Source organism: Passer domesticus, chromosome 10, assembly GCF_036417665.1.
Source record: "Passer domesticus isolate bPasDom1 chromosome 10, bPasDom1.hap1, whole genome shotgun sequence".
Lineage (NCBI taxonomy): Eukaryota > Metazoa > Chordata > Aves > Passeriformes > Passeridae > Passer > Passer domesticus.
In genome coordinates, this window is record NC_087483.1 from 7719430 (window position 1) to 7734702 (window position 15273).

Consider the following 15273-nt stretch of genomic DNA (forward strand, 5'->3'; position numbering starts at 1 on the left):
ATTTCCATGGTGGCCCCACTCTTTCCACAATGCCCCAAAGGATGCAGATGGACACCACTCCCTGAGTACATGCCAGTGACAGCCATGCCACACTGTCAGGGGTTTCTATAGTGCATGAGCTGAAGGCAAGCTGGAAACTGGTTCTTGCATGAAATCCTGTTGTGTTTGAAAGTCCTGAGGCTGTAAATCCTTCGACATGAGTAGAAGTAGAGTCATAGGAAATTAGTGATATACCCTCTCCTCTCCTGTGTGTGCATGTATGGATTCTAGATGAGATTACTTTCCCATCTGTAAGCTGCTGTATGGCAACTTTAAACCTCTCTTGGCACCACATCTGTAATACAAAATCCAGCTGCTAGAAGCACATTAGTGAAACTTGCTACCTTGTTTTTAAATTAGCCCCGCGGGGTACATTTAACATATCAGGAATTGCCAAGAGGTTAAAGCAGCCTGACAGCAGTGCAGACACATTTTTCTTTTAACTGTAGTAGAACCAAATGTAGTTTAGAAGTCTGTTTGCATGAGTCTGATGCCGTAGTCAGTTGTGCATGAGATACTTCCTCTGGTGATTTGATTCCCTGAACAGACCTCTTGATCAATATGAGTCTGAGAGCTGAGGTGGGTTTGTTCTTTGCTGTGTAGCTGTGCCTCCTCCCACTGACCTGCGCTTCACTAACGTGGGGCCTGACACCATGAGGGTGACTTGGACTGCCCCGACTTCCATCGTGCTGAGCGGTTTCCTGGTGCGCTACTCCCCCGCCAAGAAGGAGGAAGATGTTGCAGAGGTGACAGTCGCACCCTCAGACAACATGGTGATCCTAACAAGTAAGTGGGTTACCTGCATAAGTTAAACAAACATGAGAAGCACCTCATCATAAAATTATAAGATTACTAAGAGAAAAGACCTCCAAGGTTGTTGAGTCATCAACCCAGCACCACCATGTTCACCACCAGGCCACATCCCCAAGTGCCAATGCACACACCCCCTGAGCACTTCCAGGGATGGTGACTCCACTCCTGACCAACCTTTCAGTGAAGAAATTTTTCCTGATATCCAACCTCAGTCTCCCCTAGTGCAGCTTGAGGTCTTGTCTTTTCACTTGTTACCTGGGAGAAAAAACTGGCCCCCACCTTGCTACAGCCTCCTTTCAAGTAGTTGTAGAGGGTGAGAAGGTCCATGTGGCACAAGATGAGGCAAAAAACCAATTGTTTAAATGTGGCTGGCCAAATTCTCAGCTGATCTAAAGTGATGTTCCAGGTAGCTTCATAGAAACTCACAGCAAATGGAGTTTGGCCTCTAGCTTTACCCATGTTAAAGCCAAACCACAGGAAAGTTTTTTTCCTATCAATCCAAGGACAGGGATGAATCAGGCTATGAGGCAATTGCATTGATTTGCAGCCAGGTTAGGTATTAACAGTAAATACACGTTGTTCACCTGGTTTGCCAGTAATGTCAAGGACTTGCAGTGCAGAGGTTCAGGAGAGGATCAGAATATGCAAAAGGTCATTGCTCCTTTGACTTTGTATGCTCAGACCAGAAAGCACATCCTGTTTTGGAATCTTACAGGACATGGCAGCAAAATGTGGGCTGCCATTTTCCAAAAGCTGACATTAATTTTTGGGGCAAATGCTGTGTTATATTTATAGGATTTTTTTTGGTTTTGTTTTTTTCTCTGAGAATCTGGTTGGTTAAGTGAGAGACAAGACCTCTTTTCAGAATAAAACCTAAATCTAGAGCTTGTCTCAGTTAGAACAGCTGTGTTGGAAATCTTTGGCCCTGTTTCAGTTTATATCAGCTAAAGCTTTGGCCTGGTGCATAGATAAACTACTAGATAACTAGAATGGACCTTGTAAAAAGGTAATTGCTGCTAGTCAGTCTCCACAACCTGATGAGGCAATCACCTAGGATATTGTGCTCCTTCAGGCTAAAGCACTGCAAGGAACCATAATGCCACAAAAATAACTGATTTAAACTTTTGATTGTCCTGGAGGCTCAGATCTTCCACCAAGCAAAACCTGATTGTCTCCTAAGAAACACAGTTAAAATTGTGTAGGTTGATTAACTTCTTGATATTAGCAAAGAAACAGTAGCCCAAATTCCTGTTCTTCAATTCCACAGACCTGCTCCCTGGCACTGAATATCTGGTGAGAGTCTACAGCGTTTCTGAGCAGCATGAAAGTGCACCTTTGTATGGAATCCAGAAAACAGGTACTTGGGTGCACACGTGGCTAATGCAATCCTTTAAGAATTCATTAAGGGAACTGAATTACTTTTTTTTTTTTTTCCCCTGTGATGATGCCAAGCAGTTTGGTTGAGCTCACCCTTGTGTCTGTTGAAACCCCCAGGCCTCGATTCCCCCACTGGCCTGGACTTCTCGGACATCACGGCCAACTCCTTCACCGTGCACTGGATCGCTCCTCGCGCCACCATCACGGGCTACCGGATCCGCTACCAGCCCGAGCAGGGCGGGGCCCGGCCCAAGGAGGAGCGCGTGCCCCCCTCCAGGAACTCCATCACCCTCACCAACCTGCTGCCAGGCACCGAGTACGTGGTCAGCATCATCGCGGTCAACGGCAGGGAGGAGAGCCTGCCCTTGGGTGGCCAGCAGACAACAGGTGAGCCTGGAGGGAAGGCTGGGTTTGGAGTGTCTCTAGCAACATCATTGCTCTTAAATGTCTCCCCTTGCCAGCTTCACTCGTGAGGAAGTGCCTGTGCACTGATGTAGGGCCTGATTTAGGAAAAGGTGGGAGGACCCATGCTGCTTTCAGATGTTTCTGGGGCCAGCAGAGCTATTTTCATTAAATCCAGTCCAATGCCATATGGTTTTTAACGAGATATATCTCTTTGGAGAGGGGTGTGCCCTGACAGATGAGTAGCAGAGGAGCACGGTGTAAGTGGAGTATGTAGCTGATATACAACTGTGTTTAAATTCCTTCTCAATTCTCTGTTTTTCTAGTGTCTGATGTTCCAAGGGACCTGGAAGTCACCCCTACCAGCCCAACCAGCCTCAGGATTTCCTGGGATGCTCCTGCAGTGACAGTCAGATACTACAGGATCACTTATGGTGAAACAGGTGAGGGCAGGCTGCTACAGCTGGTCACAGACCAGAAATTCTGTTCTGAGGCCATTAGAAAGAAAATAGTAAAGGCACCTTGGGCTGTAGCAGACATATAGATGCCTTTTTTAAAAAAGAGCAAATAATATTTTGTCTACCCAAAAGAAAGTGTATCTAGAGTGTTCCAGTAATTTTAGAAATGGTTCTATGTAAATGTTTCATTCTTTTCCTCAAAACAATTTTGACCCAACAACCACTGAAATCAACAGGGCCCTGTCTTCAGCTTGATGCATGTAGGACTGTCCTGTTTTTTGTAGAGATTTTAGATGTATGCTTTACATTTCTTTCTTAACCTGCTCTTGCTAGGTGGAAGCAGCCCGGTGCAGGAGTTCACAGTGCCTGGCACCGTATCTACTGCCACCATCACTGGCATCAAGCCTGGTGTTGAGTACACCATCACTGTGTATGCTGTAACTGGCCGTGGAGACAGCCCTGCCAGCAGCAAGCCAGTCACTGTCACCTACAGGACAGGTGAGTCCTGATGAAACCAAACAAGACAAAAACCCCGCAGCTTTGTGTTGGCTTTTGCCCATCAATGTGTACTGCTGATCCCTGGTTTCTTTTAAAAGCCATGGGCTGTAGGGCCATCAGTTTTTGGAGTGATGTATCTTGGTGGCACAGAAGCAGTCTGTGGACTTGGAGAAGGGAAACCCTGTGGAGTCCAGATGGGGATAAAAGCAGTGCTCAGCTGCTCACTGCAGAGTGGAAATCCTGTTGGGCTCTCATAATGTGGGGTCACTGCTGGCTTAATTCCAGAGCTTCACTGTCAGATTGTGATCCTGAGGAGACCTAACTTTCTAATGCCAAGACTGTTATCTCACTCCTGTTTGGCTATAGCCAAATCCTACTCCTGCTGTAGCTGCAGTTAAAGGCATTAAGTAGCCTTTAAAACAACAAAAATCCTCAACTAACATTGATATGAGATCACTCACCCACACATCCTGGTTAAGGTTTTTTTGCTTTGGGCTAGCATGAGAGACAAATAAATAGCAACATGTGTTTTGTCTTCCAAGCAGTGCAGAATAAAATTCAGCCAGGACATGAAAGTGGAGGGAGGGTTTCCTGTACCAACATACTCAGAAAAATTATTTTTGTTGCCCAGAAATAGACACACCGTCCCAGATGCAAGTCACTGATGTCCAGGACAACAGTATCAGCATCAGATGGCTCCCTTCAACATCCCCAGTCACAGGGTATCGGGTGACTGCTGTCCCCAAGAACGGACATGGGCCCTCAAAAACGAAAAATGTCCCTGCAGGTAAGAGTCATGTCATCCTTCACTGGATTTGTAAACAATGCAAGATGTAACCACTAAAATCCTGCTGCTGCTTGTACCTTTTTTAGCATCTTGCTGATTTTCAGTTCTGTCTCATCCAGGACAGATGAGCTCAGGCAGATTTTTGTCCCAAAAGCTTCATATTTCTTTGACACCACTGAACTGCAGGAGTTTGTTCTTGGCAGCCTCAGTGTGCATGAAAAGCACCTGCATTTCAAAGAAATACCATTGAATTTTCTAGCATCCAGAAAAACTTGCTCTGAAATCCTTCTGGAAGTCACATAATGTGACCCTTGGTCACAGCATGGGTTCAGTCACACTACAGGTTTGTAGTGTAGTACCTGTGGAACATGCCATGTCAGCTGTCAGGAAAACTGCATGTTGTGGGATCAGCAGAGCACTTGGGGATGCTAATGATGCAGCTGAGCTGATGGTCAGTCTCATCCTAAAAAGTGATGAAAGCTGTTCCCCCTGTACCTAGTTCTACCCACTGTGCTAACCTGCCCTTTCAGCTGTGGAGCCTTGGAGCAGGTACAAATGGCAGTTGTGCACTGCCAGAGAAGCATGATACAACGTAAAGGCAAATTTAATTTGTCAGTCCCACCTTGTTTTAATAACATCTATTCATGGTATGGCTTAGACAGGCCAGTCATTCAAGGCTACTTTGAAGCCAGCTCTCTGCAGCTTTGCACTGTTCTTTCTGACTGATGGTGTTCTTTCCTGCCAGATCAAACTCAAGTCACTATTGAAGGCCTGCAGCCCACAGTGGAGTACGTGGTCAGTGTCATTGCTCAGAATCAGAACGGGGAGAGCCAGCCCTTGGTTGAGACAGCTGTCACCAGTACGTATTTCACTTCATGGGAGCAAACACGTGTTTTCTGTTATCTCTGAACCTACCACCAGGTTCCCAGGGAAAGCAAAAGCCAGGGGCCTGATCTCCAGGAGAGTGTGAGGTGGTCTGGCCTGTGAGAAGTACCATGCACCTAAGCTGCAGATGCTGGCAAAAATGCAGTCCCTCTGCCTCAAACACTGCCAAAATGCAATTTCCTGCCCCCTCAAAGTGCTGCGCTTCTTATTTTCTTTCACTAAAGCTACACAGTCTTTTGGGGTTTCCATGAACCAGTTGGGTTTGCCATCAACCAATCAGTGGATTAAATGTGCCAAGATCTCCTTTGTATGGAGCTAGGTGGCAAAGGTGATTGATTGTTGTTAAGGGGCTGGACTGGGCTTGGGAGCACTTGCCCTGTGTGAGAGAGTAAGGGAAACCACATGGGTTTTACCAAGAACTTGGGATGAAACACTGCAAAAAAAAATAATTCCAGGACTGAGGTGCTGTGTACAAAACAACAGTCCTGCTCAGGTCACAGGAGGGACAGAAGAGGGACCTTGTAACTCAGGGATATGTTTGAGGTAAAGTGCTTTTGAGGGATACCTCTGGAGTAGGGATTTGTATGATTCTTACTTCCCTGCTCAAGCTTGTATTCAAAACTATGACTCAGACTCAGCCCCAAACACTGCAGACAACAGGAGCTTCTCCAGAGCTTTGCAGAAATGAGTGAAGAGTCCATATTCAAACCAACAAATTCCTAGACAAAAATCACCTTTGCCAACTAGAAAATGTAGAAAAATGAGGACTAATACAACATGGCAAATGAAAAAGATGAAACTTTCTAGAAAAGCGTGGTTTTGATCCACTATAAAAATTACATGCTAAATCCTCCCATTTTGTGTAGCAGCTGGGTGTATTTCTGTGATAGCCACTCCAGACTTCTGAGGAGCAAGGCTCACTTCCCCTGCTCTGAGCTCCCACCTTGCCAGGAAATCCTGTGAATTGGTTTAATTGGGAGGTGTGCATATCACCCAGTTGCACCTGTGGACATTCCCTGTGCACTCAATACAAAGCTGAAAAGTTTGTTTCTAACTGATTTTGCAATGTAATATGCTGAGTAATTTTGCTTTCTTGATGAGTATGTTAATTGGATATTAATTTATGAAAGAAAATAGCGGGACGGATTCTCCTTGGACTGGCACTTAGCACAGTAGTGAGCAGCAAGTGCAGCATGAACCCAAACTTACAGAGCCAGGTGGGTTCTCTGGCTGCCTTTGGCACCAGCAACCATCTACATGACAGAAATGGGTCTTAGCATTCCCATTTCTTTTTTTCTCTTGTCCACTTTTAAGGTAGCTTAATGCTACTGGAGTTGTGTGAAAGGGGTTCTGGTGCCAAGGGGACTCAAAAATAGGTGAAAATTGGTGTTCTGGCCGCTTTGAAGATGGCAATGCAGGTCCTTTCGGTTTCAGCAAAGCCAAGATTGCTTTCCTGCTGCCTGGCACCTCCAAACTCAGGCTTAGGGATGTAAGCATGTGTGCAAGGTGCAGCACAGAGGAGAATCCAGTGCCCCCCTGCCACACCAAACTGAAAACCGCTTTGCATGTAATCGAAATGCTTTTTATTTTCCTCACCCACAACCTGCTTTTTATCACTTAACCTCTTACCGTTAATTTGCCTAACAGACATTGACCGCCCTAAAGGACTAACATTCACTGAGGTGGATGTTGATTCCATCAAAATTGCTTGGGAAAGCCCTCAGGGGCAAGTCACCAGGTACAGGGTGACCTACTCAAGCCCTGAGGATGGAATCCATGAGCTATTGCCGGCCCCAGGGGGCGAAGAAGACACTGCTGAGCTGCATGGCCTCAGGCCAGGTTCTGAGTACACTATCAATATCGTTGCCATTTACGATGACATGGAGAGCCTGCCCCTCACTGGGACCCAGTCCACAGGTACAGCTCCCACCACCCCCAGCAGGCCATGGCAGCAGCGGGTTCTGCCCCGAGGGGTAAAGTGTGCTTCCATGTGCAACTAGTGCAGCCTGGGGATGGGATTGCTCCTGAGGGGTGGCTTAGCTGGGGCCAGAGAGCTGCCTGGAGCAGAGTCAGCCTGCACACACATCAGGGAAGGCAGGCAGGAGAGCAGGACTGCAGATCCTAGAGAAAGGAGGGAGGGGTGTCCAGTGGTGTCCTGTCCCTGGTCATGGAGCCTGATCCATGGTGAGCACTCTCACAATGCTCTTGTCCTACCTTCAAGGTATGGGACACCTCAAAGCACAGGTGGTGACCAACAAGAGAGATGAGGGCAGCTTTCATGCTCCAGTGGCCTTGCTGTTGGAGCCAAAGATCAGCAGGAAGGGCTGGCAGATTGCTGAACCCTCAGAGCCTGCAGATCCCTCACTGGCACTGCCCTAGGCACCACAGCCCACTGCATGCCCACACCCTGCGCCCTCATCACCTCCACAGGAGTCCCTTCTGTGCCAGGCTGATCCAGCTGCAATTCCATGCATTGAAAATTCCTTGATGAGCAAGGAAAATTATTGCAAGGAATTAGCTCAACATTGCTTCCAGCAATATGGAATCTATTGCAAGCTTCCAGCATTACCAGATGTGACTTTATTACAAAGACAGGTAGCACCTGTGTAATAAAGGTCTCCCATTCATTTGTGGCTGAAAAGTTGGCACTTTAATTCCAGGGGTGGAATGAATTCAGGGGGTCCTAGTGTTCAGATCTGCTGTGCTAAACTGAAGCAAAGTGATGTAATGATGGAACAGCTGGCTGACTACCTGCCAGAAAGGCAAATATAATACTTTTTTAAACACACCCTCCGTGGTTTACCTTTTGAGGGCTGTTCAAAAGTGGATTTGAAGTCATTCAAGACTTTCCATTGACTCTCATTGGCTGTAGATTGAGCTCTGAGCTAAACCAGAAGGAAGAGTTACCCTGTATTTCCACTTTGTAACACTGCAAAGCATTGATAGCAATGTGCCATAGTGGGCACTATGGTAAGGCATATCTTTGCTCTGTTTACAGCCCCAGGCTTACCAACAGTAAGGCAAGAGAATATTTCAATGGACACTCCTTTTTTTAGGCAGGCATTTGTTTGTAAGGATAGTGGATGTGTTAGCTCCTGAACAGGCTCTTGTGTGATGAGCCTTATGGCCACCACAGCTCTGCTTTTCCATTGCCTTGCTCGCTGTGTAAGTGGCTGTAAAATGCTTCCCCTCTCCATTTGCAGTATTTTTATATCTTCTCTGCAATTCCTGAGCCTGCTTCCTACTTACTTTTGTAAATCATCCATCGTATTTTGGAAATTAACAGACCAGGGCAAGTGGAGCAGGACTAAACCGTGAGCTGTGTGATGAAAAGCAGAGACTGGTAGAATAATTAAAACAGCCTGGCCTGCTAGAGATTTAAGCACCTTCCCAAGCCTTTACCTTCTATCACAACAAATGTCACTGCTCATTTTATTTGAGGGTTGAAGCATTGATATCTCCTTATTTCTGCTGAAAAGTGTTTCTGTAGATTTGAGAATCTCCTGCTGAGCAATGTGTCCCCTCCCAGGGTGCTTTATGCCTGTGTTTGCACAAGGCACTCCACTTTCCTGGCCTAAACCTGTCTCATGTTCAGAAGAGAATTCTGTCTTACCCAGCTGTCTTTTTTTTTAAAGTAACCATGTGCTTGTCTGGATTTTTGCAGCAATTCCACCTCCAACAAACCTGAAGTTCACTCAGGTAACTCCCACCAGTCTCACCATCAACTGGAATGCACCCAACGTCCGCCTCACTGGCTACAGAGTCAGAGTGAACCCCAAGGAAAAGACTGGCCCTATGAAAGAAATCAACCTTTCTCCGGACAGCACATCTGCAGTCGTGTCTGGCCTGATGGTAACTTTTTTCTTTGTGTTGTGGGAAGTAGATTTTTGAAGAAATTTCAGATTCCTGTGTCAGGAGCTTCAGTTGGAGTAGATCATTGCAGCTCCTAAGGGTCTGGCTCTGAAGCTCATGGCAAGTCAGCCTGCAGCTACTCAGCAGTGTAGGTTTTTTAAAAGGCAAGTAATTGGCCTGCTGAAGCTGCATTCTACCCCCTTCCTCATCTAGCACAGAGAGACTGGATGCCTAATCAAATGCAAATTACCAGGTTCACAATCAAGAGTAACCCAGCAAAATGCTTTTACTCATCTTTCACAAAAGAGGTCAGATAAAGTGATCTAACGCAGAGATTTCACGCTGTGATATGGGAGCTCTGGCAGTCTATTGCCCATTTTTAAGACATCTGCAAAATATAAGTTAAAAATACAAGTCTTTTGTGAGTAGGCTTAAATTTGCTATATAGCCATCTTCTCCACTGGAAGCATTTCAGGAGTTCCTGAACTGGAGAAGGCTGAAAATAACTGCTTTTATGGTTCCTGCAATCTTAAAAAGCTACTGATCTGTTTTTAAGGAGTTTTATGAATCATTTTCAAAAATGAGCCTTAAAAAACATTCTCATCTAAATGGACCCATGGTCTGATGCAGCCAAAGACACCCCCCCACCTCTCCATGCTGTTACATTCACAATTATCTTTTATTCACATTATTTTATTCTTTATCATAGCAAATGGCATCCATTAACCCTGGGAAAAATAGGAGGGGAAATTAGAGTTTCTCTGAAGAATCAGCTTTGAAGCACAGATTTTAAAATGAGGGGTGATAAATAAGCTTCTTCCAGGATTTCTTCTGCTCCTGAGTGTGCACGTGTGCACAGTGTGTCAGGGTCTGTGCCTACTATTTTATTCCACCTGGAAATAATTAGAATTATCCCATCAGTTCTTCTCCAATTTATTTCAAGGTTTCATGTTTCAGTAAGTGGTGACTGAGAAACATGGCTCCACCAAATACTGACTGAGGGCAGGAATATTTCCCCCTGTGCCAGGTCCTTTCTCTTAACATGGTACAACTCTGTCCATTCTAGGTAGCAACCAAGTATGAAGTGAGTGTGTATGCCCTGAAGGACTCCCTGACCAGCAGACCAGCCCAGGGCGTGGTCACAACCCTTGAAAGTGAGTGGTGAACCTCCCCAAATGACCACTTAGTGCTGTGTGGGTGCAGAGGACAGGAGCTGTGCCCAAAGTGGGGCTCTGTCCAAAGCCCATCCCAGGCTGCACCAACCCTTGGCTGGTAAGCTTGCCAGTCCCCACTGTACTGAGAGGACCCTTTGCCTTGTGTGCAGATGTGAGTCCCCCTCGCAGGCCCCGGGTGACAGATGTCACCGAGACAACCATCACCATCACCTGGAGGACCAAGACTGAGACCATCACTGGCTTCCTGGTGGAAGCTGTCCCTGCAGGCGGCCAGAACCCCATCCAGAGGACCATCAGCCCTGAGCTCAGGAGTTACACTATCACTGGTAAGTGAGGGCTTCTGCAGCTCCAGGGTCACATCAGGAAGTACACTGGGTTCTTGTTTTGGAATTTAATATCCTTGATGAGAAATACTATAGGACAAAAGATGGGAAAAATACCTGAGGCATCAAGACTAGGCTCCAAGAAGAGGTTATTGAAAGACCTTCTGGTGACCATCTTAGGTGGCTTCCTCTCCTTAGCTAACATTTGTGTTTCAACCTCATTTTAGGCTTGCAGCCTGGCACTGACTACAAGATCTACCTGTACACTCTGAACGAGAATGCACGCAGCTCCCCGGTGGTACTGGATGCCTCCACTGGTAATGATCTTGTCTGACCTTTTTGCTCATGTTAACACACAGCAATCACATGTGGCCAGTTAGGAGTTGTTTATATCTGACCACATTTAATATTCCCTGTGGCTTAGAGGGTGTCAAGCAGGTGTAGCTCAGGTGAACAATATGCTGGTTTTTTCTGCATTTGACTTGTTAAACCCTTTTTGTTTCCACCCAGCTATCGATGCTCCTTCTAACCTACGCTTCCTTACAACCACGAGCAACTCCCTGCTGGCCACCTGGCAGCCTCCCCGAGCCAAGATCACGGGCTACATCATCAGATATGAGAAACCTGGCTCACCAGTCAAGGAGGTCTTGCCTCGGCCCCGGCCCGGCACCACCGAGGCTACCATTACTGGTAACTCTGCTTTGTCTGGGAGCTCTTCACCTGAAACATTTGAGTTTCAAGAGAGAGGGAGGGGGAAGGCCTAATTATAAAATGCATTGATGATTAGCTAATAGGCAGAAAATTGTGTTCATTTATTGTGGTTTCCAGTACAAGAGAGTGGTCCTGTAAGCACACCTGTCCTCCAAACACATTGCACTTCACTGATCAGAACAACCACCCCATTTGAACAGTCTGGTGCTTGTTTCCACTGTCACCACAACTGTTGTTCTTTCAAGGAAAAAAAGCCCCTGATTCTGGCACCCACCAGTTACATGTGCTAAAGATCCCTTATGTTTGGGTCCATGATCCCAGCTGATATGGTCAGACTGCAAACTTGCTCTGAGGAACAGGAGCCTGAACTCTGTCCTGAAAACCTCGGGTGTGAAATGCACCTACCCAATACTGTAGCCATGCCCACCTGTCATTCTGCCTTAGTTCTCACTCATAATCATAAAAGAAAAGCAACTCAAGTCTAAAATTGCCCTTCCTCCCTCCCTAGGTTTGGAACCTGGCACTGAATACATCATCTACATCATTGCTGTGAAGAACAGTCAGAAGAGTGAACCACTGGTTGGCAGAAAAAGGACAGGTAAAACAAAGCTCTGGACTGTTTGTGCCAACAGGAGAGAGCTTCCACTTGGGGAATACAGTGTGAAAGACATTGAAGGACACGTGTGGAGGACTGAAATAATAACGTTTTTAAAAATATCCCATTCACACACACCTTTTCTTTGAGTCAAATAGGAAAACCTCTTTACAAAGCCTTTCTAAGGATGCAGGAGGTACACTTCTAAATTTATATTAATAACACTTACCCGTGTTTGAACACTAGCAACAGAACAGTGTGCATGATGAATCTTGCTTGGGTACCTAATGGATAGTTAAATCAGGGTTAACATGATTGTCTAACACTTGGTGTCAAATGCATAATCCATTCAATTTGTTGCTTGTTGCATTCCTCTTACATTGCAACTTTCACAGTACAGGATTGACCTATAGCAAGCAAAATACCAGCTGGACATCCACATATGATCAAGGAGCAATTTTTTTCCTGCTCACCAATGATTCCTCTTAAAGTGATAACCTGCAACTATCTCTTGCAATCATTCCTTCTCAGTTTGGGCAGTGGTGGTGGCTTCTTTGGGTTGCAGTGTTCAAAAGTGTCGCTCAGCTGTATGAAAATTTCATACCAACACACTTCTTATGGCTATGTGTGAAAGACAGAGAGGGAAATTACCTTTACAATCAGTGCAAGGTCATAAAAAGTGTGTTGCATCTTGGGGTAATTGCTAAAATTTGATGCTTGGAGTGGTGTAACGCAGCTGTTTGATTTGCCATTGTTGCTTTGCTTGATGTCCTCTAACCTTTCTTTGGCCAGATGAGCTCCCCACGCTGATCAGCAGGCCACACCCCAACCAGCCCGACATCCTGGACGTGCCTTCCATTGACGAGAGGACCCCTTACCTCACCAACAACAGGTATGACAATGGCAACGGTATCCAACTTCCAGGCTCCTCTGGGCACCCGCAGACAGTGGGACACCAGGGCCAGCAAATCTTCTTCGAGGAGCACGGCTACAGGCGGCCCGGGCCCACCACGGCCGCTCCGCTGCGGCCGGGCTCGCGGCAGCCGCTGCCCAGCGTGGACGAGGCCATCGAGATCCCGGGCTACCAGGTGCCCATCGTGGTGGAGCCCTCGTACCCGCACTCGCGCGGGCCCCGGCGCAACGACAGCGCGGGCCAGGAGGCCCTGTCCCAGACCACCATCTCCTGGAGGCCGCTGCTGGAGAGCTCCGAGTACATCATCTCCTGCCAGCCCGTCAGCCAGGACGAGGACACTCTGCAGGTAACGGCGTGGGGAAGCCTCACCTGGGTCTCTCAGCACCTTTGCTGTGCTAAGGGAGTGGCAGGAATTAGCATTAGGAGTCTGTTTAACACGTAGCTGAGAGCAGGATGGGTGAAAGCCTCATCTCCTTTATGGAAAAGGCTGCAGGATAAAACTGCAAAACCAGAAAAGTTTGAAATGCTGTCAGCAGTGATGTTTCATCAGGGAAGAGGGCAGCAAGCTGAGTGGGAGTTTCAGAGATTGAGGTGCTGCTTCTCCAAGCTACAGCACTCTTACTATGAAGTCTCCCTTGGTTTCCTTGAAATGGCAAAATTAACCCCTTGTGATCCATAGTCCAGAGTAGCCAAGTTTAATTTGGTGTTGTTTGAAGTTCTCAGAGTATCTAAGGGGAGTGGTCTGGCTCCATCATGGTACAGAGCATAAGGGTCATCCTAAACACCCTGTCTTTCCTATGAGAGAGGTAACACCTAAAGGCTATTCCCTCCCACCTTTCTGGTGACCTGGCATTGTCTCTCGTTGCAGTTCAGGGTTCCTGGCACTTCCTCTAGCGCCACACTCAAGGGTCTCACAAGAGGGGCCACCTACAACATCATAGTGGAAGCCCTGAAGGACCACCGGAGACAGAAGGTGCTGGAGGAGGTGGTCACAGTTGGCAATACTGGTAAGGAACAGCCTCAGGGAGCCTGGCTGAACCTGTACAGCCCCTGCCTCATTCCCCTTACTCAGGGTCACCTACCTGGTGCCCAAGCTTGACAAAAGTTCAGAAAAGAAGCTTCTGACAAGGACAGTTCCTAGCAGGACATTGGGACAAGTGATTTGTGAGGTCCTCTGGTTTTGGATAACTGACACACACTGATGGTGGGATGAGAGCTGTCCTGAGCTGCTGTGCAAGCACAGAGAGTGTGCCTTGAGGCTGCAGACACACCCCAAGGCAGGTGTGGTATTTGCTTTGCTTAAAGGGAGTCATGTATCTGTCACAGACTGCACCATCAGCTCTTGACCCTGATCATCACACCCTGAACTGGTGGTTGTAAAGCACCCACCAGCCAAGGCACACACCTAAGGTGACCCATCCCTGCCCAACCACAGGGTCTGCTCTCCATCTCCCATCCCCCTGCCATGACACAGAACCTGCAGCACCCCAAAAAGGTGCACATGCAGCTACCACCCCCCTGCTGTTCCTCAGCACCTTACAGCACCTTTTCTCCTAAAGACAGGCCAGAGTCAGGTTGTTGCTCACCAGCAGCAAATGCAAAAACTCATACTTGCTTCAAACTTGGCAAATGAAAATGAAAATAGCCTTCATGTCAGTTTTTTTACCATTCAACTGCTCTGACACATGCAAATGGAAAATAAATCACAGGGAGCTGGGCTGCTGACAACCATCAAGTGTATGCCCATGGGGTAGCTCCATTACTGGCAGGATATTACAAGAAGAAAAACGTGTGTATTCACTGAAAACCAGCCTGTCTTTCAGCAGTTCCCACTGCTGGTTGTGATGCCTGTTTCTTCTCTTTCTGTTCCAGTGTCTGAAGGACTAAATCAGCCAGCTGACGACACCTGCTTTGATACTTACACTGGCTCCTTCTATTCCATTGGCGAGGAATGGGAGCGCTTATCTGATACTGGCTTTAAGCTCTGGTGCCAGTGTTTAGGCTTTGGCAGTGGCCATTTCAGATGTGACTCTTCTAGTGAGTAGCTTGCTCTTAACCATCCCCATCCCCACTCTCCCCCAGCAGCAGTGGCATGTTTGACAGACTCAGCCTGACCCAAACATGATGCAAATGAAGGCAGGATCTTTAAACCAAAGCGGTGTTTTGCATCGTGAGAAGTGATGGAAAACTTTGGTTGCCTCTGAGCTTTGCAGCTGATCTAGAATTGCCATCAGCAACAATCAGTATTGTATAGATAAGAGACATTTTTACCTTGCCACACATGTCTAGGTAATATGGGAAAGTGTGGATTTCAGTGGGTATTACAGCCAGTGCTGGTATTACAATAAATATGGTTTGCATTGCAGGCAGCCTTTGCAAAGCAGCTTGCAAAACCAGTTTTCTAATTTTTCTAGCACTTCTGCCCAGGGCATTAAGTTTTATTCT

The 15273-nt window shown here is 46.9% G+C and overlaps 1 protein-coding gene across 5 annotated transcripts in view; it reads left to right on the top strand.

Moving 5' to 3' along the window:
- The window catches only part of FN1 (fibronectin 1), a 51565-nt gene that overhangs the window by 32413 nt on the left and 3879 nt on the right, over nt 1–15273 (top strand). For 3 of the 5 annotated variants that reach the window (XM_064433584.1, XM_064433583.1, XM_064433586.1), the window contains 17 exons: nt 643–825; nt 2120–2209; nt 2347–2616; nt 2958–3074; nt 3423–3587; nt 4219–4374; nt 5120–5233; nt 6907–7176; nt 8924–9111; nt 10178–10265; nt 10436–10612; nt 10837–10926; nt 11120–11299; nt 11829–11918; nt 12708–13174; nt 13697–13835; nt 14701–14865. In XM_064433584.1, coding sequence (XP_064289654.1) covers nt 643–825; nt 2120–2209; nt 2347–2616; nt 2958–3074; nt 3423–3587; nt 4219–4374; nt 5120–5233; nt 6907–7176; nt 8924–9111; nt 10178–10265; nt 10436–10612; nt 10837–10926; nt 11120–11299; nt 11829–11918; nt 12708–13174; nt 13697–13835; nt 14701–14865 — 2949 coding nt within the window. The remainder of the gene's footprint in view (nt 1–642; nt 826–2119; nt 2210–2346; nt 2617–2957; nt 3075–3422; nt 3588–4218; nt 4375–5119; nt 5234–6906; nt 7177–8923; nt 9112–10177; nt 10266–10435; nt 10613–10836; nt 10927–11119; nt 11300–11828; nt 11919–12707; nt 13175–13696; nt 13836–14700; nt 14866–15273) is intronic. The other 2 variants (XM_064433585.1, XM_064433587.1) reach the window with 1 other exon arrangement.